This window comes from Conger conger, chromosome 8 (genome assembly GCF_963514075.1).
Source record: "Conger conger chromosome 8, fConCon1.1, whole genome shotgun sequence".
Lineage (NCBI taxonomy): Eukaryota > Metazoa > Chordata > Actinopteri > Anguilliformes > Congridae > Conger > Conger conger.
The window spans coordinates 43,538,665-43,564,526 of record NC_083767.1 but is presented as its reverse complement, the minus strand read 5'-3'; the positions used below and the strand labels follow the sequence as shown (position 1 = coordinate 43,564,526).

General features: G+C 44.3%; 1 protein-coding gene across 17 annotated transcripts in view; it reads left to right on the top strand.

Moving 5' to 3' along the window:
* The first annotated feature begins 6,212 nt into the window (after positions 1-6,212).
* Positions 6,213-25,862, top strand: part of celf2 (cugbp, Elav-like family member 2) — a 170,050-nt gene continuing 150,400 nt past the window's right edge. For 6 of the 17 annotated variants that reach the window (XM_061251388.1, XM_061251387.1, XM_061251373.1 and 3 more), the window contains exons 1-2: positions 6,214-6,384; positions 14,440-14,496. In XM_061251388.1, the coding sequence (XP_061107372.1) occupies positions 6,332-6,384; positions 14,440-14,496 (110 nt within the window). In that variant the 5' untranslated portion in view covers positions 6,214-6,331. Of the gene's footprint in view, positions 6,385-14,439; positions 14,497-25,862 lie in introns of all 17 variants that reach the window. The other 11 variants (XM_061251377.1, XM_061251370.1, XM_061251374.1 and 8 more) reach the window with 4 other exon arrangements.

Sequence of the window (25,862 nt, the reverse complement as noted above, 5' to 3'; positions counted from 1 at the left end):
AAAATGTAATCTTTAGTACATTTAAAATGAAAAATAAATTAATATCACTTATTATCAGGTGTTAAGATAAAATCCAAGAGAAAGAGGAGACATCAGGCCACTTTCCTAAAAGTGCCTTTTTAACACAAGTGAGAGGAGATTCATCTACAGCATTGATTAAAAAAATTATCACAGCTTTAATCATGAAAACCACTCTGCAAGGGCTTTATACTGTAGAATTTCAAAGAAATGACAGCCATGCATTGACCTAAGGGAGCACAAATCTGCAGTAGAACCTCAGAAAGTACTAGGCAATTATATTAACTTTTGATGTATCATTTATGCTTTAATGCAGCACTGCAAGATAATGCAGCTATAGTGGAGCGAGCAGGCAGACCATACAAGCAGGCTGAGCTTGCAAAGCATGCTGGGAGTTTAAAATAACAAGCACAGAAAAAGGCAATGCTTCATCGGTCACATGAATAACAAAAGTGAACCTTGAACCTTTCTCAAGCTTCTGATTCCTACAATTTTGTGTGAGGTATTGCTAAGCAATGGTAAACCTGATTCATAAATCTTGTAGCTTTTGTGTGTGTGTGTGTGTGTGTGTGTGGAACGTGCACGCATGCATGCGTGGTAGGAGGGGGCTATCAGTTTTTAAAAACCGAGTGGTAAGTGGTAACCCATGTGCAAAATGCAATGAGAACAGGCTAAATGGGCCTGTTGTTCTTCCACATGACTGTGTGCAAGCTGAGAGATCACATGACCTGTCTCTGGTGTGCGGGGCTTGTAGGATGGGTCTGAGAGGAGAAGAATTAAGTTAAGGCCAAAGAGGGAGAGAGAGAAAGAGAGGATGAGAAAGGGAGATAGAGGGGAAAAGAGGGACTGACAGACAGAGATTCTTCTTGTTCATATCGCTATCGCTCTCCTCACAACGAAAGTGTAGGGAGGGGATAGGCTCTGAAGATAAACAATAGCGGAACTGCTAATGTGAAAATATCTCATAGAGGAAGCGAGAGAGAGAGCACTTCCTGTTAAAATAGCAGCACATCTATAGTCACATTGCGCAGTATGAAAATCCTTGAACATAACAGTTCAGTGGATTGAGTATTTGTCCATTACAGACAAGTAGTATAAGCAGACAATGTGATGTACAGTACACTGAATGTTCATGTTTCCTTGAACACAATGGTAAAATGTTTTCGGTGATATTAACAGAGCAGATATCATATGCTTTATACAAAGGCATGACTTGTTTCATGTGTAACTTGAATGGTTTTCTGAATTTACTGAGTTACAGTACATCATAACCCATGTTATGCTCTTGTATTAATGTTAGCCATCTTAAGTATAGGGTTACTGAGTAGGGGTTACTGAACTGTTCAGGCTGTTAGAATTGTTTTGTTTCATCAGGATTTTGCACATTTTGCACATTTTGCACATTTTGCACATTTTGCAGCATGCTAAGTAGTACACATACAAACCTCTCCAATAACAGCACAGCAAACATCCCACACTGGTGCGCTCAAGCAGGTCCTTTATGTAGCTGTACTAATTACCTGATTAATCTCAGGTGTGCTTAATTACCAGGCCTGCTATTCCCTCCACAGACAGAGGGTGGTGCCCGTATAATTGCAGATTCTCAAGAGTGCTTTTGGAGTCAGTTCAAACACACATAGAAAAGGTGGGAATTAATGCCAATTTCGAAGAGAAACAAAACTCTTATTTCATGAAATATATTTCAAATTTAATTCGGATTTGAATTAAGCACAACAAATTGATGTTTCAACTTTATTTCAGCTTTTGTATTAATTTCTTTAAAATAGTATTTGAATCGATCATTATTAAAGTATGTCTTGTTCTATTTAGGCCTACCAATCATTTACAGATGCCTCAAATTAAAGGAATTGGTCTTCCCCAGTCTCAAAGTAACTGAAATACAAAACAAGTAATTGAAATGAAAATGATTTGATTGGTATCTGTATTTGACCCAGCTCTGCTTTATCACCCCAGTCCCTACCCCCATTCTTTCTTTTTTTATCCCTCCCTTCTCTCTGCCCCTCTATCCTCTCTCCTTCTCCCAGCCATCCCCTGCTCCTTCTTTCTTCTTCCTCTCATCCACCCACACATACCTCTGTACCCCCATGGACAAGCATACCTATTGATCTCTTGTTCACAGAATCATTACCTTTTTCCTTGCTGCTCTAATTACATATTTTGCCATGCGTCTGAAACCAGACAGACCTCATGGAACATCTATTGAACCGAACAGGTCGATGCCGTTTGAACAAGGGACACATTTTGTTGCAAATAGCTCATAAGCTCCACTTCTCTGGCACAAAATGCATTTATACCATCACAGCTTCACGGTATCTCATTATTTATACTACATATGTTGTGATAAGCTATTATTATCTTGTGTAACCTTATGGATATATATGCTTTGCAGATCCTTCATAGCTGACAACAATGCTTGAAGAGAAAAATATTTGAAAGTAAAAATAGATATGCAACCAATGGATGAATACTCTAACTGAGAAACAAACACGTGGGGTATTTGACCGGAACGATTTGCAGTGCTGTAGCCCATTTACATCCGTTGTTTGTGGGGTGGAAAGTATTGAAGTACTAGCATGACAAAATACAAAATAAATACTTCTATTCAACACAAACTCCAAACCCAGCTTGCACCTCTTGAACACTTGCAGGCGGACAAGCACAGCGCACACACACACACAAATACACACACATACACACAAATACTTGATTCTGATGTGATGATTTTAGTGCTTGTACTGTATATGTGTCACCCCTTTCTTAAAGGATGACAGACAGGAAATGGCAGAATATTTAAACCAGGAACAACCACACTGTACATGCTCCTCACACTCTGAAGTTAAATTCAGTATTAATTGGCACCTCACAGTCACAGGCGAGAGTAAGACAGTGAGACAAGCCTCAGACAAACTGTTCCCATCTCCATAACACGTGACAAGCCAATCTGTTGCAGTTAAATAGACGTTTACTTCAGACTGAATTCATCTTCGTCGTCTGCTGCTCAGTGGTGCACCCCCGAACATAAAAACATGTCCTTGACAAGAAAAACAAGCCAGTAAACTTTGCATGACGAATGCTTCAATAATCATTTTAAACAGCCGCTTTGAATCTCAAATACCGTGTTTACATTTGTGCACCCCGAGGCTTTAACAGCCGGGCTCTCCTTATCCGCTCTCCGTGTTGCTGGAGCTTAGCTTAGCTTCAAAAGGTAAGGCCATTGTTTCTTTTGCTAAAAGCTGATCTCCTCCGCCATGTTATCGCATAACACGGTTTATTTTTGCTGGCCAACTGAATGCCCTGTTGGGGAGAAGAGTGTTGACACATGTAGGGGCTATCTATGGCGATTTTGATCTCAGAAGATTCTGGAATGCAGGGCCTCTCTCCGCTGACACACAGCAGACAAACGTTACATAAAGTAAGGATCTACATTTATCTTCCTCCCTTTCTCTTCCTATCTTTCGCTTTCTTACTCCCTCACTCGTTCTTATTGGCAGTTATAAAAAGGGATTTTACGAAGGCGCACTGGTGTGATGTGCTTTTGGGCCTTCATTGTTAACGTATATTTTTCAACGTTTCTGTATTCCAATATTTCAATTTGTTTCCAAATCTATCTTTATTTTGCTTTTACACTAGTTATAGATAAAATGAGAAAGTTTCAATGTGACTGTTTTATTCCCAATATAATGGGTTATCAGACCTGTATTGAATATGCTCTATTGTTTATCACATTTTATTGTTCATTGGATGTAGTTGGGGGGAAACGCAGCAGCTACCAGCTGAGACAGTGTGTACAGTGTGTGGGTGTATGGCTTAAGGCTAATTTAAGACTCAGGCAGCTTGTGAATAATAATGAAAGGAAATATTGTACAATGCCGAAACATTCCTATATATCTCATCCATGGTAGATCTGCTACATTTTTCAAAATGGATCAAATTTTCAAAACAATGTATCTTTATTCTGCAGTAAGATTGTCCATTATTCATACATTCTAAATATGTAGTGGGTGTAAACATGTTGTGCTGTTACAGATGATGATCCAGAACGCATGTATCTTGCATCTCTATCTATAAAAGAATGAAAATGGGATATTTTATGGTCTTTTTTCACAATGTCCTAGATATAGGGTCCTTCTTGGTAAGCACCATTGTCACTAACCCAACACAATTCAAGCAAATGCAGAACACAAGACACATGGTATTGGTTCACTGAATGCTCAGTGACTATGCTGTCACATGTGAAACGGACGTTTCGTCATCACATATCGGTTACGAGACAGAAGACAGTGCGTATACTGTGTCCTCAGAATTTGTTTTCTCATACTTGTGTATCATTCCTCCCCATATTCCACAGTGGTGAAAATTGAAGTTCTGCAAATACCCTCAAACAAACTGACTACTGATATAGACTACTACTCTTTGCGATGACCCCTTCCACCCATACCATCTGACAAAACATCTCCCATAGCCTCCGACAAAACATCTCAGCTGCACACAAACTGTGAGACAATATTTCATTCAAAGAACACCGGGAAACATCATCCGAAGTTATTTATGAATTTTCATTGATTGGTGTTACACTGGTAGTTGACAATAGGACATTTTAAAATAATTTGTGAATAAGTGAAATGTAGTTGGGTGGTATATACACTCAGTGAGCAATTTATTATGTATTTATTAGACCAATTTTTTAGACTTATTAACTCTTCTGCTGCTGTAGCCTAGACACTTAGAAGTGTGATGCTTTGTGGGTTCAGAGATGCTCTTATGCATACCACTGTTGTAATGTGTGCTTATTTGTGTTACTGTCACTTCTCCTCTGACCTCTCTCATTAACAAGGTGCTTCTGCCTGCAGAACTGCTGCTCACAGGATGCTTTTTGTTTTTCGCACCATTCTCTGCAAACTCTAGAGATTGTTGTGTGTGAAAATCCCAGGAGATCAGCAGTTTCTGAGATACTCAAACCACCCTGCCTGGCACCAGAAATCATTCTGAGTTTTGGTCTGAAAAATAGCCAAACCTCTTGACCACCTCTGCATGCTTTTATGCGTTTAGTTGCTGCCACATGATTGGCTGATTTAAATATTCGCATTAACAAGCTGGTGTACAGATCTACATCATAAAGTGCTCACTGAGTGTATCTGGGATGTGTATGCCTGCATATGTGTCATAGTTGCGCTTGTATAAACAAAATGTGTGTCCAGTAAGATGAGATGGTATATGGCTGAAGTGGTGAGAGACGCCATTGCTATTTTTTACTAGGGGAAAAAAGCACATAGTCATCAACAGGATGTGGCGACTGTCACAGACAGGAAGTGAGTTTCAACAGAGAAAGCATGTTGAACATTAAGATAGCCTATTCTGTGTGAACTTCTGGCCCTTCTTCCCGTTTGTGCATGCATTATTTCGCATACTAGGTCTAGCTGTGTAACAGGGCAAATGCCTAAAGATTAATTTAAAGCTTTAATAACAGTGGCCAATAGGCTGTTAAACCAATAAATATGCTAATAGCGCTTTTGTCCTATATTATTAACAGAACAAGTGTAGCCTACTAGCAGTCTTAATGGTACTGCACTGTGGGATTTGTAAGGCTTTTTTCAGGCAGATATTTCAGGACAACGATCAATCAGTCAGCCACCTTACCCCCAAGAGAGTGTTTTCATCCCAGTCGCACAGTTATAAAAAAAAACTGCCAATAACAGACAAATGAAAGGGTCAACACCGCCCGGTCGATAAAATGCTACCGATAAAAATAAAAGATTACAATAAGATCAATTGAATGACAGTCTATGTTTGATAACGGAGAGTAGCCTATAGGCTACGCACGCTATGGAAACCAAAAAATGTTACGAAGTGCAGCAGTCGACTGAACGAGTTCTAACCACGTTTAGTTTCAGTGACCTATAAAACACCGATCCTGCAAAAGTCTGGGGCGCTTTTCAAACGGATCTGTTTATTCCTCAGATAAATCCAAAAACGGGGTGTTAATAAAGAGGGATTTATCCCAACACGGCGCCCAGGATAAAGGCAGATAAAAAAGAGGTTGAATTCGATCAGTTGGGGCAGATTGCAGGCAGCTTTAAAAAGGCAGGGGCAGAGAAATAGAGCCGAGGCTCGAAAAGCAATATAGCGCTGGATTGATTCTGGGGGGCGGAGGGAGAGCTATGACATGCGCTTATCAGCTAGTGAAGTAGGACGAGTTGCATCGGACTGTCGCTGTCATTCGCAGACGGAGTACAGCTCTCGCCGCTTTTGTTCAAGCTATCGCACCCTGTAGGCTTCTGCTGGCTAGTTAAGAATGGTTTCTATAATTTCAGATCTGGATCCACTGAAAAGCTGGAACGTATTAAGGTAAGAATCCGTAGGTTTCAGATCGCTGAGTGCATGCGTCCTTTTATTAGCTATTATTTTCTGCAGGCGAGCTAGCGGAAGAGCGATAGTGGAAGTTGTTATTAAAATGTGGTGCAGTAATGGTAGGTTGCAGCAGACGATTTTTTTTCTTCGTGTAACTGGGTGTTAAGGGTTCTTACTGCCGCCAATCCTGACAGATACAGATAACTTAATGTTAACGTAAGGGACGAACACAGCTGCTTTGGGGTATCATTATTCATGATTGGAACCCATTTCGGTTAACCCTAATGAAAACAATGTGCTTCACTTTTGGAGTTCTTTCGCTGTCATGTGTCTAACGCATGGAGACCGACATTCTGTTAACCCTTTGGGGTGACGGTTAAACTGCATGTACCCTAGTCCTACTTTTCACTGGGTGGAAGCCGTGGTTATTCGATGTCCTCTGGTTTGTCATAGGAAAACCGCGCAATTATCAATATCGCTACGGCTCTGTTGTCTTAACACAGCCATGCATCAGATAACGTACAGCTTTGTGAGCAGTGTTTCCCCTGTCCCTTTGTTAAATGTTCACACTTTGACGGAAGTGTAACAATAGTTAGACTAGCTTTTTAGGTACATTGTTTCAGAATTTTCTTTAAAAATAGGAATTTTCATCTCTTTCCCAAAAGGTACACGTTAACTTTATCAGAAATGACTGAAACCGTCTCTGAATAAACTTTGAGGGATAGCCCACATTCGATAATATATGTTTAATCCTAAATTTACATAATATAGACCGACTGCTATATTATATAAAATTCCGCACAGGAAGCAGAATAACTTTGATAGAAATTGACGTTGATAGGCTACTAGCTATACTTAGCGTCTTTGCACAAAACCTGCTTTTAGTTCGGTTTTAGGATGGTGAGACTTGTATCGAAACGACTGTCATCAATTCAACTTCCCCTATCTATTCCGTGTTTCATAAACGCTGCGTTGTCATTGTTCGTATCATTTTACCAGAATAGCCCACACAAGCCTTAACGTGAGCGGCGCCTTTAAAAATGCACCATCATCTAGAGCGCTGGATGGATGTCCTGGTCCCTTTTAAGTTAAATATTTAGGACATCCGATAAATAAGTAATAATTCCCCAAACAAGCTTCCCAACCGAGAAACGTTCTGAAGAGCCTATGTTGCTATAGCTGTGGAGAAAGCTAAACTCAAAACTAGCTTTACAGTTGGCTATATTCTCTCTTTTCACCTCCTTTCCAGTAGCCTATTTTTTCTTCTTTTTATAGCTAAAAGCCCTTGGGTTTCTTCGCTCTAGTAACGGGTCAGTGTGATAGTTGCCTAGATGGAGAGTCTATGTGCTGGTCCCTTTGCAGCATTCATAAAGGATGGGCATCACAAGCAACGCGTGTTGATGAAAATGAATCTAGTAATTGGGCAGGATGTTGGCGTGTAGCCTTTCTAATTATAGACAGCGACAAAAACTTTTTCAGTTGGTTTCTCAGTGCGCATAAAATGTAGCATGCAAGAAAACAAACCGATTTTCAGTTTTCAGATTCGTATAGCCTACTGTATTGTGCGGTAAACATAGGCTCCAGGCGAAAGTGTTTCAATTTCCTGAAGAGTGTCCTATACTAGCTTACCTGTTTCAGTTGACAGTGTTCAGTTTGGCAGATGTTTGCTTTATTTAGGATCTGTTAGTGGAGAATAATAATTATTTTATTGTAGTGTCTTTAATCTAATTTCGTCTATTTCGTCTAAAACTCTAAGCCACAGAATAGCGACAGAAGATTCTGCCTTCTCGGGGGAGAGAGGGGTCTTTATAAAAGACCAGATTTTGGTTTTCTGTCCCTGTCCCAATTCACGCAGTGGGTTTCCGCATCGGATTAATGCACAGTGTGGCTCCATATCAGACATAATTTCACCACCAGACGCTGAAGTCTATTTGGCTGTGTGTTTATAGTTTATCTAATACGAAAGTAATCCACGCATCTGTGTGTTATTGGCATTCGATTTACATTATGATTAATTATGCAACGGATAGCACTGGCAGAGAAAAGCAAAAATGTTATAAAAGGATATATTTTGAGAAATTGAATAAAAAAGGCATGAGACGCACACGATTTATATTTTATACATTTGCAATTTGCCTACTGCTCGTTAATGTGCTTCTTTCTTGGAAAAATTTGTGAGATGGTCATTTGATATCATATTTATGCTTTCTGAAATATGCCGAGACAAGTACTGTAATTAATTTAGCAGTATTTCGCATCAAATTCAAAAGGCTTGGAATAAATTAGATACCAATGCAGGCTGTTTCGATTGTAGCATCTTCATATGATTTATTGCATTTCTATTTTGTCAACATTTCATTATTATTTTTATGGGTATTGTTTTTGCACCAAGTTGCTCTTCATAATAAACATTATATTCTCAATTCAGATAAATGCATTAAATTATAAATCAATTCTTTATTTGTGGAGATAAAGATGCATTAAACATGAAAAATGAATCTGTGCAATTTTTGATTTTAGAATAGTGCAGTTGGCTACTGTTACTTCTGAATATGTGTTTGGTGTCAATTTGGCTATATGCCACTAACCTGTGCTATTAGCATGTTCTTCTGCAAACATTATTTGTTGCAAAAGTAGTCTATTGCAGAAACTCATTAATTAGAGGACGGACATGGTCAAATACGATGAGGTGATTTAAATTGTTGAGTGTCAAATCTGGTTTTAAAAAACAGGAAGTATAGTGTGCCACAGTCACGAACAAGACAACATCATGTAAACTATGTGACTTTATACCCTCCATAAGTCATAACAACAGTCCATATCACTGTGCAGCCAGGGTTTCTATTTATTGCTTCAACCACAGTTCCTTATGTACTATCCACCCTGTAGGTAGCACACTGAAAAAATATCGTATCGCACTGCATTTATTTGTAATATTCTTTGCTTCTTCTAACTGATGCCCATCACTGTGGTCTGCATAAACGCTTGATTAGACCTTCGTGCAACATATAGTGCCAGTGAAGAAGACTACGTCACGGCCACCTGAGATGTCACTAACACCGTTCCGTGGTATCGACGAGCTCTGTGCCGTTGTCTCGCCTGTAGCCAGTGTCTCCTCAGAGCTCAAGTGCAGTGTGCAACCTGCTGTTTCTGATGCGGTGAAACCGGCAGTAAAAAACAAAAAAACAATCACGGAGATGGAGCGTACGGATGTGTTGATCTGGGCGAGACGTGGGGCCCGGGGCTCGCGGGCTGCGTTCGGCTGAAACGCGTTGCCTGGTTCGAGGTGGCTGTCTGTGGCCGTCTCGGCTTGCGAGAGCCGTTCTTATGATGAGCGGACACGGTGGGCTTGGGGTTGTTGTTCCTCTGTGATTAACGTCAGGCTTGACATTTCACCAGGTTAAACGGCCTCCTCACCCTTCGCCTGGTGAGATGGTGCACGGCTTATCTACAGAGACAGTGAGGATAACTGGTCTGGAGTTTATCTCCATCAGTCAGGAATCAGTGATCAATCAAACTGACACTAACTGCTTTTCAAGAAAATCTTTATTTTTTGTGTTAGTATTTATATTTTTTTAAAATACATGCACATGCATGAATACTGTGAATCGAGACATTAGTAAAGGCTTGGTTATATATGTACAAACACTAGATATTTCAATATATGAACTATACATAGCCTACGTTTGTGTGTGTGTGTGTGTGTGTGTGTAATGGTACACATCCGCCACAGTGGCTGCAAACATAGCGTGCGTGGCTCATTAGAATAAGATTTGGCTACATTGATTTCATACTGAATAACAACAATGCACTGTGTGTTTTACCCAGCTAACAGAATACAATTGTTTTCGATGGAAAAACGTTAATCTGGAGCTGTATTTAGTTATGCTGTTTTCATGCGTCTCCTGTGACGATAGCAGTGCAGGCAGAGGAACTGCAGTGTACTGTGGTTAGATGCAGTGTCTCTGTCTAATAGAAAGGAAAACTAAGGAACACATTATGACTAATCATCCCCCTATCACAATATGTACAGCATACATACGCAGCAATATGTACAGCACACGTACACAGCGTTATGTATGGCATATGTACTCAGTGATATGTAGCAATACATACACAGCGTTATGTACAGCCTACGTACACAGCGTTATGTACAGCATACGTACACAGCGATACATGCAGCATACATACACAGCATCATGTACAGCATATGTAGGCAGCGTTATGTACAGCATACGTACATGGCATCATGTACAGCATACGTACACAGCGATATGTACAGCATACGTACACAGCATTATGTACAGCATACATACACAGCATTATGTACAGAATACGTACACAGCGTTATGTACAGCATACGTACACAGCGTTATGTGCAGCATACATACACAGCATTATGTATGGCATACGTACACAGTGTTATGTACAGCATACGTACACAGCGATATGTACAGCATACTTACACGCCATTATGTACAGAATACATACACAACGTTATGTACAGAATACGTACAGCATCCGTACACAGCGTTCTGTACTGCATATGTGCAGCATACGTACAGCATACGTACACAGCGTTCTGTACTGCATACGTACACAGCGTTCTGTTGCTGCGGCTCTTGTGCCACCACATACAGTGTTCCCTCTGCAGGGGGCCAGAGAATAAATGGCCCCTTCTCCTTTATTCACAGCGCTCTTTCTGAAATCCAAGAATATGTTAAGAGGGAGATTAATTTGAAACGCCAGCAGGCGCTGATGACCTGTGACATCAAAGCGCTTGATTAATTAATCCCGTTACCGGCCGCCGCCTCCCCGTGCCACTGCGCGTTCCGGTTTTTGATACGCATCTAAATGAAATCCCGTTTTCTCTATCTCGCTAATCATTGCGGCGAGAGGATGAGTATCTGACGCACAGAAATAGCCGTGCTTATGTCGCTAACCTTTGTTCAATCCGGCAGATTACACTTTAATCTTCCAGGAGAGGTTAGATAGAAAAGGGTGGAGTCCCTTAACCTCTCGGCTGTAATCCAGGGCCCGTTTCACATCTGTTTACCCCGGCGTTACTCGTGAATCAGCACATTGCACTAATTTCTGCGTGTGGTGGGGATTTTTTTACGGCAATCCCAGGCCAAGTGGGTGACGGAATTGTGAAGTCCTAACCGAATCTGCTCACCAAACCTCCGACGTCAAGACAAACACATTACGGTTTGATACAGAGCCCCGTTCATGCCGTCCTCTTGGTGGGAAGCAGGATTTCGGTTTGCGTGTGGAAATGAGGGGAAAATGGGAAGGGGGGAGAGAGAGCGAGTGAGAGAAAGAGAGAGAGAGAAACAGGTAGTGATGGGAGGGGGGAGAGACAGGGTGAAAAGAGAAAAAGATAGATGTCGTGGAGTGAGAATGCAATGGGCCAGCTCATTCCTCAGTGTCAGTGTTGTCACTAATGATGGACTCTGGGCTCCCTGACAATGGGCAGGCGCTGACACCCAGTGCATTGTTGTTGGTGACACAGCGGTCGCGCGTGGCACTCTCCCATTGTTTTGCCCTGCCCCGGCTCTCCAGGGAACAATGCCGCGTTCACCGCCCTCCGAATGGAGCGCACGGAGGGGTGGATCCTCCCAAGACATCCCAAAATCGGCGGGGGAATAGTGACAGATTTCAGCTGGCCGCTCGGGATGAGCGCGGAGCGAGGAAGCGGGGGAACGGACGGCGGAAAACAGCAGATGTGCGTTCGGCGGAGGAGAACGCGCCGGCTGCGTTAAAATACAGCTACCGGTGCTCCAGCCAGCTTTCATCACCCCTGACAATACAGCACAAGAACCAACAACTGTTATTTACTCTCGTAATATCTCTCCTGGAGCCCCAAGAAAAGGGAGAAAATAACAACAATACGGTTCATCCTCGGCATGATAACGATGATAATAATGAAAGGGAATGATAAGAAAATAAAATAAGTGTATTATTATTTTTTTCATGAGAAGTGCAGTGAAAATGAAGAAGATTATGATTATTTTTATGATTATTTTTATTGTTAATATATTCACCCAGTCATGCACCACAGTTAAAATTTTGTACATACCATAGCAAATATCCACTGAAATCATTATTGAGGGGATCTGTGGAAGGCCTTCCTTTCCAGCTGAAGGGGTTTTCAGCTGGAAAAGCCTGGGAGGGATTTCAGGTGGAGCGAGGCAGGATTGCATTTTCTCAGGTTGGGCCCCTCCTTGGAGGAGACCTCTTTGTACCCGGTACAAATGATGAGCTAACCGAACAACTACTCCAACGCAGACACCGAGGAACTGAGCAGCATGCTCACTCTTTTTACCCCTGCCCCAAATTCTGAGTGTAGATCGTTTTACGATGGTAGTGCAGGACGTCCTGAGCTATTTCAGTTTCTCAGGAGAGGGATGAGATTCAATACCAACCGGCCCCATTGCAGGGTGTGAAATGGATGTTGTTCATGATGGCTCTGCGCGTTTCTTTCCCCGGCTCGCGGTGAATGGGTCCCGGAGGAACCCCCTGAGTTTCCCTGCATCTCTTATCCCATATATCCCTGCTGCAGGGACACCCTGCTCATATTCTGGGACAAAAGGGAGGTGGATGAATGAGAAGAATGGAGTGAAGTCTGTAGCCTAGTGGCTAAGGGACATGAATGAATACAACCTGGAGGGTCAGTGGTTCAAGCCCCGGTGTAGCCACAATAACCCCACATTGCTCCAGGTGGGGATTATCCCCTGCTTAGTCAAATCAACTAGACGTCACTTTGGAAAATCATTAGCTAAATAAATTTATTATTATTGTTACTATTAAGTCACAGCCTTGGAATAAAAGTTTGCATGCCCTTCATGATGCACTGTACTGTATGTGGAATTGATTCCTGCCCTCTCAGCTGTGTACTTTTGGTGGAGTGCGTATGGTAAACGTGGTCTGTTTTATTTAGTGAGGATCACACACTCTTGGAATGTAAAGGTACTGGCGGGCCATAGACAAAGAGGAAAGATGCTGCTGTACTCTTGAGCTTCAAAAGCAGAATATCTTTATTTAAAACTGGAGCCAAAATGTTTTTATTTAAAACAGCGAGGGCCTTCGTTAGGGTAGCAACCTGAACCTGCTGAACAGGTGCATGTGCTCATGTAGTGTGGGAGGGCCCTGTTAACTGACAGGTACTGCGTTAGCATTTTGGTTAGCATTTTGGGGTGGTCGTTGCACATTGTCATTAAGTTACACATGGAAAGCTATGAAACATATAAGACAGAGACAAATTTTCTATCTGAAAATGATTTGGAAAACACTGAAATTAAAATGCAGAAATTTTTAAAACACAAATGAAAATGTACCTCCTAGGCTGATGATGTGTATTTAAATAAAAGTCCTCAAGTCAAAATCTACATCTAGACCACGGGGAGCAAGAGCTCCAAGCCTGTGGGCCCGCTCGGCTTCTCGTCAAAGAAGGGTATCCAAGTCACTCCCTCATCTCAGAAAATTGGCTCCCAATTCCTGTGTTTTCAGCTCTGTTATTCGTTATGGTCGTTATTGTCATTGAGCTCCGAGGCCCATTCTGCATAAACACTGGCGTGTTCTTCAGTCCAATGACAGCATCTCAAATGTCTTTGCTCCACACCCCCCTAATGGTGTTCTCCTAAACCTAAAACCTAAAAGTGTATCCCCAACACAACAGTACCTACAAATATATCCACCAAAAGTATCCACCATCACGTAAAAAACATCCCCTTTGGAGGGCTCATCAGTACCTCCTCCAAGGGGGTGTTTTAGCTCATTACACGCACAGGTGACAGAGGCAACGTTGGTGGGACTACACGAGAGTTAATGTTGTGTATCGCAGAGCATCGTAGCATGAACCGGTGTGAATACATAATGTGCCTGGTCACTGCCCCACAGTCTAAATGTAAATTTTCACTTGAGGCCTTTTGTTTAAATATGTGTACCTAGAAGGCATGTTCTTTGTCTTTTGTATTTCAGCACTTTATGTGTGTTTTTATGAATCGATTTCATATTGAATATGTGTCTCTGTGTTTTTTGTTTTTTTTATAGCTTACCAAATGACGATGTTCAACAACCACCCCAATATGATAATGATGCACCTATCTGGTAATGAGACCCTCCAACACCACATGCTCACACGCACCTGTTCAATAGCATAAAGTCTCTGAGCTCATCATTCACGCTCAAACGCTGTCGTACTGTAGGCACTATGTGCCGATACACTGGTTCTAGTTTAAAATGATAAAGATATTCTGTGCAGTGTAGCTTGAGAGTGCAGCAGCGTCTTTAAGAGCAATGTTTTAACATTAAACACATTTTCCTTAGTTGTTTTTTTTTTACCCCCCCTGACGACACAAGAACAGCACAGCAGTTTTCCGTTTGGAGGCGATGCAGCTGGAGATCAGGAGTGAAAAATCTTTTCAATAATGTAAAAACATACAGCACGGGGGAAAAAAAATCAATCCCTGTTTAGCGGCCCTTGTTTTTAGTGTTTCTGCAAGCTGCTAGTCCTAACATAAAGTGCCGTAATCCCTCCCGACAGCGTGTCGATGAGCTGGCTCTCTCCTCCATTTATATTTTTATTTTTCTCCACATTCAAGGGGTGGGGAGGCGAGGGGGGTTCATATCTACAGCTGCCTCCAGCTCAAATAATTTGTCATGTTTTTTATGGCCACAGCTTACCGAGGAAGAGGGGGAGAGAAGCCAAGAGGGTGGAGGAGAGAGAGGGGGCGGGAGTAGGGACAGAGGGGGGGAAAAAGATAAAACCCTGTTAGGATCCTTGTAAAAAAAAGGAAACAGAAGAACTTGAGTTAGCAGCCATTTCAAAAAGAAAATTCTGGAATTGTCAGCATGCCTGAGAATAATTGGTGCACTAATGTGCTGCAAATTCTCCCTGGCGCTGTCCATGCCGCATATGGCAGAGATTAAATTGCTCCGCTGAGCATGATTCATACTGATGGATCCATAACTATAGCATAAGGCGGGACGTTACGACGCCGCGATGCGCCGTCTCTTTAGTGCGCTACATTTGCAGCCGCGCTAAAAATATTGCGTAGGGGCGTGACGGAAAACGCTTGTGACGCGACTTCCCGGCCTCCCTGCCGTTGCGTTTCGCAGAGGCGGATTAAGCGGGTTGTCTTCTGCTCGTGAGAACCACGTGAGGAGCCGCTACCCCCCCCGCCCGCGTTGCCTGTAACGTTCGGTGGAAGGCTCACGCGCACACCGCTCGTGTCAGGCTGATGGGCCCGGCGGGTAACGCTCGTAATCCATCACTACGCTTTTAACAAGCCTCCAGCGCCCTGCGTTCTCCCGCGTATTACGCTTTTACGTGTACGCCGCCGTCCGGTAGAGGGCCTTCAGCCGTGTGGACTGGCAGCGGGGCTGTTCGGTTTTCTATAGCCTAATTGTTGCAGTGTTCTCGGTTTTATTTTAAGGATCAGGGTTTCGATCCTGTCCGTTGTAATTATCCCCTTTTACATTTAACCGATACGCTTAAGTGGTCGGAGCTGGCCTTTAGTTCTATGATAGTTAAACCTTGATTGGAGCCGCTGGGAGAATCTCTTTTAGAGACGGTGCTCATCTGTCAGACGCAATTCATGGCCATTTCATGAGCCCCTTCCTTTTAGCTTTTATTTGCCTGAATGGTGTGACAGACAGGGCTTGTGTTTTACATATTTCCCGTGTATGCAGCTGTGGTGTTTATCGAAGCCTTTCGGGTTCGGCTGTTTAATCCTGGGAGGAGTGGCTGCTTCCTCTGGGTCTCTGCCCCTCTGTCTTCGCCATGACAGTCTGCACAGCTGCACGAATCCAGCCACCGGCCCCCGCACCTCTCCTTCTCCTCTCTCCTCCTCCTACTCTTCCTTTCCTCCCGTCTTGTTTCTCCTTCTCCCCCTCGCCCTCTGCACCTCGCCTAGCCTCAGCTTGGTCTCCCTGGCCCAGGCCTGTAGAACTCGTGTCTAGCACTTCTGAGGGACTTTGGGAGGGTAGCGCTGCCCAGATAACGTTGTGTGTGTGTGGAACACTCTGTGCAGTCATAACCTCCTTGAGAAATGTTCTCCTATAAGAGCCTCTGTAGAACTCCTCGCTAGCAGGTGATTGGTTTAGAGGACAGCTTTCACTCACAACAGCACTTAACAGTCCGGTATTTATTCGCGGATTGGTCTCTCGAGACGTAGCACAGTTAGAATAAAACTGAAGGAACGTCGTCCACGTAACGTGAAGGCACACAGTACACCATGTTCATAATATGAGAAACGCTCCTGAGAAAGAAGAAAAAAAGGTGGCTGACGTCAAAAAAAAAAGCCAGGGACAAGAGGAGTGGAGTGGCGTGCGTCACAGGGCGCGCAGGCGGCCTGTCAATCACGGAGCGCAGCGGTCCTAATGGAGGCCCGCGGTGACACAGCGCGGGGCTGAGGAGATGCCGGCTTTCACCGCCGGGGGAGGGAGCGGCCGGCTCCTCGGACCTCCATTAGCCACAAGTATTTTAGTCTTAAATTTAGAATTTCTATGACTTTTGTTTGCTTAAAACCAGTGAGGTTGCACAGTTTTACTCATTTCAAGATTTGCCAATGGGGGTAATAAAAATTTCACTTGTCAAGCAAACAGTAACTTAGAACACGCTAATATGTTCTACTTCGGAGAAAGGGATACGATTTTACGTCTCATTAGGAGACTGAAACACTTGTTACGACAGCCCTTTTTTCAGCAGGGGAGGGAACGCGGTGGAGAGGGGTCTGCTTTAACCCGAGCGGGGTTTCCGCGGGAGGTGCGGGGAGAGATTCGCACTCCAGCCTGTGTGCGCTCGAGGGGGAGGGGGGAAGGGGTGTGGCGAACACGAGGCGCTCTGCGTGTCTCGTCTGAAGGCGGTCCCGTCCACCTGTCTGCAACGTGCTCGGCGAGGCCGGCGTCTGGTCAGGTGTTCGGCGCACATGAGTCACATGGCCCCGTGGCCCGCTTTTCGCCACACGCGGGGGTGTTTGTTCGACTCCGCGGGGGAAGGGAGGGGGGGGCACATGATTTAGTCTGATGTGACTGGGAGGAGAATAAAAGCACCTAACGCCGGTTTGAATGAACCCAGCAGGCTGACAAAACAAAATACGCAAATGCGCCGGGATCCAGAGGAAGGCTTCTGAGCCCAGGCCCACACGCGCAGATTTCATCTTCAGTTCCTTCTCCCCAGTTTGCTGTTTGTCCGTATTCATTTCCGTTCAAATGGCTGCGCTTAGGCCACACGACGTTAGACCGCGCTCTAAAACCGGGAATCTCGATCCCTCGTGCGTTGGGCCTAGCGGTAGTCTTACCTCAACGCGCTTTCGCCATCGCTGAGGCTCTTGGCAGAAGCTGCCAGGGCCCGCCTTTGACAGCCCGGCATCTGTGGAGCGTGTATCGCGGGACCCCCGTGGATATCTCAATGCCAAATCCGCCGCACTGTCATGTTAAACTTTGCTCAATAAATTAAAAATGTCCATCGTCTTTAGAGTGTTGTTTTTGAGCTAAGCAGAAACAGATTCTGGGTCAGAGGCGCTGCAGGAGAATGTGTGTTTCGCCAGCTTGTGATGGAATATATTTTCTTAGTGACGTGCCTCCTGCCTTTTGCACTAATTGAATCCAGGTGACTGGGAGGGTGGGGGGGGCGGTGGTCCCTCGCAGAGTCATGCTTTGGGGGCACTCTGTGGCCTCCTTTTTTTTGGGGGGGGGCAGGCTCCTCAAGAAGTGTGTTTTCTGGAGTTCTGGATACCAGCTGTCGCCTCAGTGCTAATAACTTTTGAATGTAGTTGTCTCGGTACTGTACTTCCTGAAGTAGTATGGTAGTTACAGACTACCTTGTGTCCTGGACTTATGTTTGTGACATTACAACCAATCATGTATGAATTGTACCTTATCTGGCGTGTTCGGCTGTTTGTTCCATGACCTTGATGGGCACTGTTTTGTACGTCGCTTTGGATAAAAGCATCTGCTAAATGAAATGTAATGTAATAAAAGAAGGGAATTTGACCGTGCTCTGGTCGTCTTGCCACTTGTCCAGAGCAAGGCCTCAATGCCACATTAACGCTCCGGTTCTGCAGCTATTCAGCCTCTCTCCACAGCTGCCTCCCGCCCCAGTGCTTTTAGTCAGCCGGAGTGTGCTTTCTTTTAGACACCATCTCATCTCTCTCTTTCTCTCTCCCTCTCCCTCATACACTCTCCCCCTCCCTCTCTCACTCTCCATTTCCCCCTGTCTCTCTCGCACGCTCTCCCTCTCTATCTCTCTCCCCCTCCCTCTCTCTCTCACACTCTCTCCCTCTCTATCTCACTCCCCCTCCCTCTCTCTCTCTCTCTCTCTCTCTCTCAACATGATCTCTTTGTCAGTTGCCTTGGTTACTGTGTCTTAATGTCGTATTGATGCGACTATCTATAAAAAGCACATCAGAGACGCATCAGCTGCTTGATCAAAAACTTTTCAGTTGTTTTTGTCTCAAGCTTTGACTATTTTCCTCTGCCCTGGGGTCCCGTGCAAATTTCCAAAAATATCACATTATGTATACTGTTATTATATATTTCATCATGTTATATTTGATTTTCTTCTTTTGTGAAAATTATGGATGTCGGACCTGACGTTTTCCCCCACTCACTGGAGGGAGATCAGATGGTCTGGCTTTCTTAGACCCTTGTCTCCATTTTATTTCTGAATAGAGTGCTGAATCTATGTTTTGAATCTGCAGAACGGCAATTAACCACAGACTTGAAGCCCTGTGAATATACTTCCCTCAGAGTAGGCCTATATGCCGTTGGTAACCTTGAGGCAGTTTTCACAGTGCATCAGTGTTGTTTAGCTTTTAAATGATTTTAAAAATGTCATATGTTAGCTCTCCAATATTATTCCAGTCTTGGTTTCTCATTGAAGTCCGCATTAAGGGAAGATTCATCTGTAAAGGCCATCCTTCCATAAAACCTTAAGCTCAATTAAATCTTTTAATCTTTCTAACAAGCTTGTACAGTGAAGTTAAAATACAACCTACTATAGGCTGGAGTATGACTTTTATTTTAGAACATCCCTATTTCTGGTTACATGGAAGATTGAGGTGAACACTATTTGAGGCACTTTAGTTCTCAAGGGTTACGCAGTAGTAATATGTCTGTACTTACAGTGGAAACGTGGATCCTTATTGCCCTTTAAATGCGGTCCTGAGTCTCTGAGAATTACCTTACTGATAAATTGAGCGGTCAAACAGCAATTACAGGCCTAAAACTCATAGACTGGGTGAGGTGTCAGTGAAAGTGCGGTCAGCGAACGTAACCTCAATCGTGTCAGTTAAGCGCGGGGGTCCCCTTGGCAACCTGACCCGCGGGCCCTGGACGGGGCGGAGCGCGTTGACCGTCCCCGGTGGAATGTGATTACGGGAGAGGCACGGCCCCTAATTGCGTGTGGGGAGTGTGTAACGCGAGCAGCAGTCTCCGCGAGGGCCCTGATGTCTGCCGGGTCCCTGGCGGGTCCGGGCCACATTAATTCTGAGAGGTGCTCGACTCGCGCTTCCCTCGACTCCTCCCGGAGGACCGCTCCGCGCCAGAACCCAATCTCGACCGCGGGACCGCTCTCATTTTCCCCCGTAATTGGAACGCCGCTTCGCCTGCCCCCTCGAGAGGCTCCCCGGCATGCTCCCGCTCTTCCGGGAAACGGGATGATGCCTGCGCCCGGCTCCGGGATCCGGGATTCCTGTGCCGTCTGGCCCACGCTCCGCGTTCCTCCGTAGACTGGGATTACCGCGTCAGCACTTGGCTGGTGCGTTAGAGCGCTGAACTGAGCAGGTGTTTTGGGAGAGATGGGAATTGGCAAGCAGACTTCATTGTGTAACTGTATGTCTGTGCATGAGTGTGTGTGTGTGTATGTGGGGCGTGTGTGTGTCTGTGTGTGTATGTGTATGCCTGTGGTGTGTATGTGTGTGTGTGTGTGTGTCTATGTGGGGCATGTCTGTGTGTGTATGTGTATGCCTGTGGTGTGTGTGTGTGTTTGTGTGTGTGTGTATGTCCATGGGCATGTATGTGTGCCTATGTGTGTGTACACTCACTTTTGTATGCCAGTAAAGTGTTAGGCTAGGTAGGTATGTGGTAGGCATTCTGTCCTCAAAGTAAGGTGTGTGTGAGGTGACCACACACTATTGGCATGATACCAATGGTGCCATTTGTGAATTTAATCTCTTGCGTAAAACCATCGTCGAACCTCACAAAAGGGAAGGATGACTTGGACAAATGAGAGCATTTGGCATTGGAGGCCCAAGTTATTCATCACATTCAGTCAGCAATATTAAGACCTGTCTCTTTTTTGGCGGGTGTGCATGATAATATAGTGTTCAGCTGCCTTTCCCTGGATGCAAGTGTTCTCCTGTTTAATTCCACTGCTCCCTCCAGCTCCACTGTTTTCAGGCCTGTTTGGAGGGCCAGCCTGATTGGACCACCGTCCCTTTGGACAACTGTCCCACTGTCCTTTGCACCACTTCGCACTGGGATGGAAAAAGGCCCGCGTTCTCGCTCTTACCTCTTCAGCTTGAATTGCTTTTTGAGAAATTGCGGAAATGTCAGCACTTTTTTACAACCTCGTTTTTTTTTTGGCAGCCCACTTGTTTCTAAAAAGTTCAACTTCTGTAAGCTGACGTGCTGGTAGATGGGTGCTCAATTTGACCCAGGTCCGTGGATAGTCCTTGTTCTTGGTTGGAGTTGGGCAGCATACATCATACTTGTCAGTTTCTCAGCATGTTTTATATTTTTTCAGTTGGGGAACAGCCTATCAGCCACGCTATTGTCTTTGATTTTTATCCTCTTTCCGGCTAATTACACGCATGTTCTTTTCTCTGATAACGCTCACCCACCCTCCCGTCCCTAAGTGGAGACTCTCAGCGTCTGAATGGTTTTACGTAATCGCCCTCCACGCTGACCTGCGCGTCGAACGCCATGGTTTTTGAACAGCGGAAATTGGCGTTTTTCGTTGCGCCGGAGCTGAAGGGCTCTAGAGTCCCCGGTGACTCTGTTCCACACATTCTCCGGCGCTTTCGCTCCCACACTCTGAGCTGATGTTTTTCTGTGGCTCGCTGAGCAGAACCACCGGCTGCCAGGCTTATTCGCGATCAGTCAGGGTGGAATAATACGAGGCAAGGTGCCTCGCCACAAAAATGAGGGGATCAGGACTTCTTGGTCTCTGAACAGTTTGGGAGGGGGGCTGGCACACAGCTTAGGCTACTAGAGTTTCCCCAATAGCTGTGAGGGTTATAACAACATTATACGCAGCAAAGATAACAGCTTTCACAAAACATTTCAAGAATGTTGGGGAGCATTCCAGTTCGATTCCCATTTGGTTGTAACATTGTGACAGTAATGTTCCTCAGGCAGTCTTAGACTGTAGACTATTGTTCCTAACTTCTGCCAGCCAAATGGTAAATGGCAAATGTCTGCATTTATATAGTGCCTTTATCCAAAGCGCTGTACAATTTATGCTTCTCATTCACCCATTCACACACACATTCACACGCCAATGGCAATTGGCTGCCATGCAAGGCACTATTCAGCTCGTCAGGAGCATTTGGGCGTTAGGCAGACACACCCAGAGCGGGATTGAACTGGCAACAGAGACACACACACACTGTACCAGGAATGGTGCATACAAACTCACTGGTAACATCTGGGGGATGGTTATCATTTAGCCTAGTCATGGAAATACACAATGAAGGGGGCTACAGTTCTGCATTGTTTATTTTGTGCTTATTCTTGTCATTTTCTTAACATGATTGAGTGTCCACAACTCTATTTTTAACTTGACATCCAGGAACCAAGATTCACTGGAATCTTTTGCTCTAAAATCCCAGCAGTGTCCATTCAGGTAACAAAAGCCTTTTAGCTGGGACCATACACAGAATACATTCATTACGTACTGTAGCAGTGTGTTATAAGCAAACTGCCGAAATGATCTATGGCAGAAAGGGGAGGACAGTTTTCTTCATTCCTCGAAGCCAGACATAGTTTAGGTCTCCAGTGGAGCTTCCAGCTACTTGCAGCGCGGTAGTTTGGTTGGGTTTTGTTCCTCATCGCTTCAGCACAATAGAATAACCGAGTAGAGGTTTTGCCAATCCCCTTTAGGCACAGTACAAAGGTAGGTTATTTAAATGACAGAAATGGAAATGAAGGTTGTGAGTTTGAGGCATCTGGATAAAGGCACTCTGTACGTTAATAATTAACAGGTTGCTTAGAAGAGCCCGATGTCAAAGACTGAAGCACTGCCCTCAGAGGAAATGGAAGAAGTCATTTTTTTATTTTCTGTAATCCCACAGCAGATTTCCATTCATCGGTGTGTTCTGCAGTGCCCTTACAGGTCTGCCTCAGGGTCTGCGTATTCTGCCGGCTGCATTTCTTTCATCTTTGTGGTTAAAACGTCTGTGTTCAGTGTTCACCAGAGCTGTGTGACTGCTCCCCCACTCACTTATTTGTTTGTTTATTAAAAGAGTCTTGCATCGCCATTAATGTGGTCTGCACTCGTCAAAAGCAGGGTCGTTAATTCGCTTGATGGTCTTTGATTTGCTGGGCATTACTAACTCGCATTAGGAGCTGCGTTTCCGTGCTTTTACTTAATGATGCAGCTGGAACCAACGCAATTAAACACGAATGCAAATGCTCGTGGATCCCACTTCGTCACCGCATTGAAAACCCAGTTAATACAGACGTCTATGTACACAAATACACACAAACGTATGCTAAAAGAAGGTTAACGTTCATTGTAGTGTTCGAGTTTGAGTACCAGATGATTCATGCGGCCTGTCACACAAAGTTCTCAAAATTCTGCTGCTACATTATGACTGAGTTATCACAGCGGTACAGTGAATTTCATGTGCATGCCAAGATATACATTTCTATATGGGCTCAAAAGGCATGTCTGGTCTTGAGGAATCTTGATGTTTCTGGCCTATACCACTCTGGGGCAAATGGCATTCCTCCAAACTGAAACATGCCGTGTAGTGTACCATATATCATGACACAAATGCTGTAGGAGATCTGTTTTTCAACAGGTTTTCCAGGGAAAATGTGGCCTTTTGAAGTATGAAACCCACCTTTGCATTTTCCAGACCCCCTAAAGCCCCACAGTTTTGATACACACATCAGTGTCTCCTGTTCAGTTAATCCAGTTCACAGTAAAATAAATATTGCGGTGCAGTATTATAGTGCTAGTGCTTGTGAAAGAGTGAAATATTGAACAAATTCTTCATGAAACAAAAGCAAATGTGTAGCCTGAAAGGAAAAATATGCAGATTTATGCAAATTTGCTCTTGGATGGGTTCCTCTTCTCTGGGCCTGGAGTGTCCCTGGACGAGGATTAGAACTCTCTACTGCCTCAAAGAACCACTGGCTCTGCCATCACTCTGTTTCACCGCGGTAATTAAGGGTGTAAGCAGCCATTTACCTTATTCCGAGCGATGGTGTCAATGTTGGAGAGCTCCTCCAAACGTGAAACTAAATGAAGGGCCCGGTTTTCAGTATGGAAATGTCGCTCTTCCCCCGTAAGGGTAGAGGCGCACAATCACCCATCTCACGGGGCAGATTTTTGCAATTTCATTTTAGCTGATGTGTCTCCCAGAGGCTGGGGTTTGAACATTAATACGGACAGGTGATCTTCTTTTTCGTTCTTTTTAAAGATAAATGTTCGTCTACGGATCATGACTCCAAATGCTTTTTCCGTGCTGAAGTCAAACTTCAGTGCATTATTTGGTATAATTATACTTTGAATGCTCTAAATTGGACCGATGTATCATGGGTTGACAGCTGAGAAGCTGGTTACTTGTTAGTTTGTGTAACTGCTGGTGTTTCATTCCAGTAGAACAACCAATTAGCTAGCTTTCCTGTGATATAACTAATGTTATACTGCGTCACCTATAGTAGTCCACTATCACCCCTTCTATAAAATTGCATGTTTAATGAAAGTTAAAAGAGGATAAGACGACTTCTGACAGGAACAAAAGTAAACATGACATATTGTATTGTTTTAAATTGAGCAAATAAATATTCTTTGCGCATTTTAACTTGCATAAATATGTAATGTTACATGTGTACCCTGCAGAGGTGTTGTTAACTTCTTTCACTTCGAGACTCACCAAACTTGCCGTTTTACCAAGGGTGCCCATACCACTGCATATATTGTTACACAAACATTAACATGAATCAGAATACAATAGCGATCTGTGCTATTTCATGTACAGCTCCTGACTTGTGGTCACAACAGCTGAATAACAAGTTTTCTGATCGCAGTCATACGTTCCATTATAATTGCCGTTGTGGAGGGTGAGTAATGGCGGCTTCAGTCCAGTCCTCTGGATTAGCATTTTGTCTCTCACTGAAATGTAAACTTCACTAGTGGAGGCAGCAATGAGTTCAATAGCAGATGGCTCCAAGCTCAGGGAGTGCTCCATGAATTTTATTCTATTTGACTCACAAGAAAATAATAACCGACCCAAGCCTGAGTCATAGGTTCTAAAATAGGCTCGACCCGACCCGAACCCAAACCTAACCAAGCTCATGTCTGGTAGCAGGCTTCAAATTCGCACTGCTCGTGTAGTTGAGCCCTCACTAGCCCAGTTGTGTCAAAGCAGAGATGTCCGATATGATTACAGGTATTACTGTCCAAGGCAACCATAGCAGTAGAACTTTAGAGACTCATGGGTCTGCTCCATTTTCAGTGCTGGGGCTGAACCAGGAGGAGGTCCTTCCAGGGAAAAGTCTTGGGCAGGGTGCCCAGTCCCATGTGGCCGCTGTTGTTTGCCAGCATTTTCCGGGATAATGAATTGTCCTACTTCTTGGTGTGTGGATTAGAATGAAGAGCACTAAACTTAAATGCGCAGAGCCTGACGGCATACAAGCCTGGTGTTCTCAGACATACTGTGACTCTTCCATCACTGGCATTCTCACTCGGTGCAGAAAAACCACATTAATCGAGCATTTCCACCCGACACAGAGTTATTATCTGCGGTTCCTCCCAATGTATGCCTTGTCTTGTGCATTGCCATGTTGGCACAGAAGAGCAAAAACAATATACAGAGATGTGAAACGTTTTGAATCATCGGCTTATACAAGTAGACTAGCCCAGATGGGTGATGCGAAAGCAACACATCATTTCTAAGTTGTCAGGCCTTCTAGGGTATAAAACTCTATCATAAGCAAAACAAGACGGTGTCAGTGCCGCGGGGAGACGGATGGGCCGGGTTGTATTTCAGCTCTGTCGTAAATTTCTCCCTGGCCCCCCCGAGCGAAACGACGCTCGCAGAAATCACAATCCTAGTGTCCTCCACCGCTGGCTGTTTGACGCGTCCCCTTCGGAGGTTTTCCACGGGTAATTCCCCTGCTAATCCCCCCTTTATTGTAAAAGGGCCAAGGTCACCCTCGCCTGCCGTCATGGGCCTGCCATCTTGGGCCTCCTCTCCGACGAGACCTGGGCCTCCCACCCGTCCCCAAACCTCTTGGCT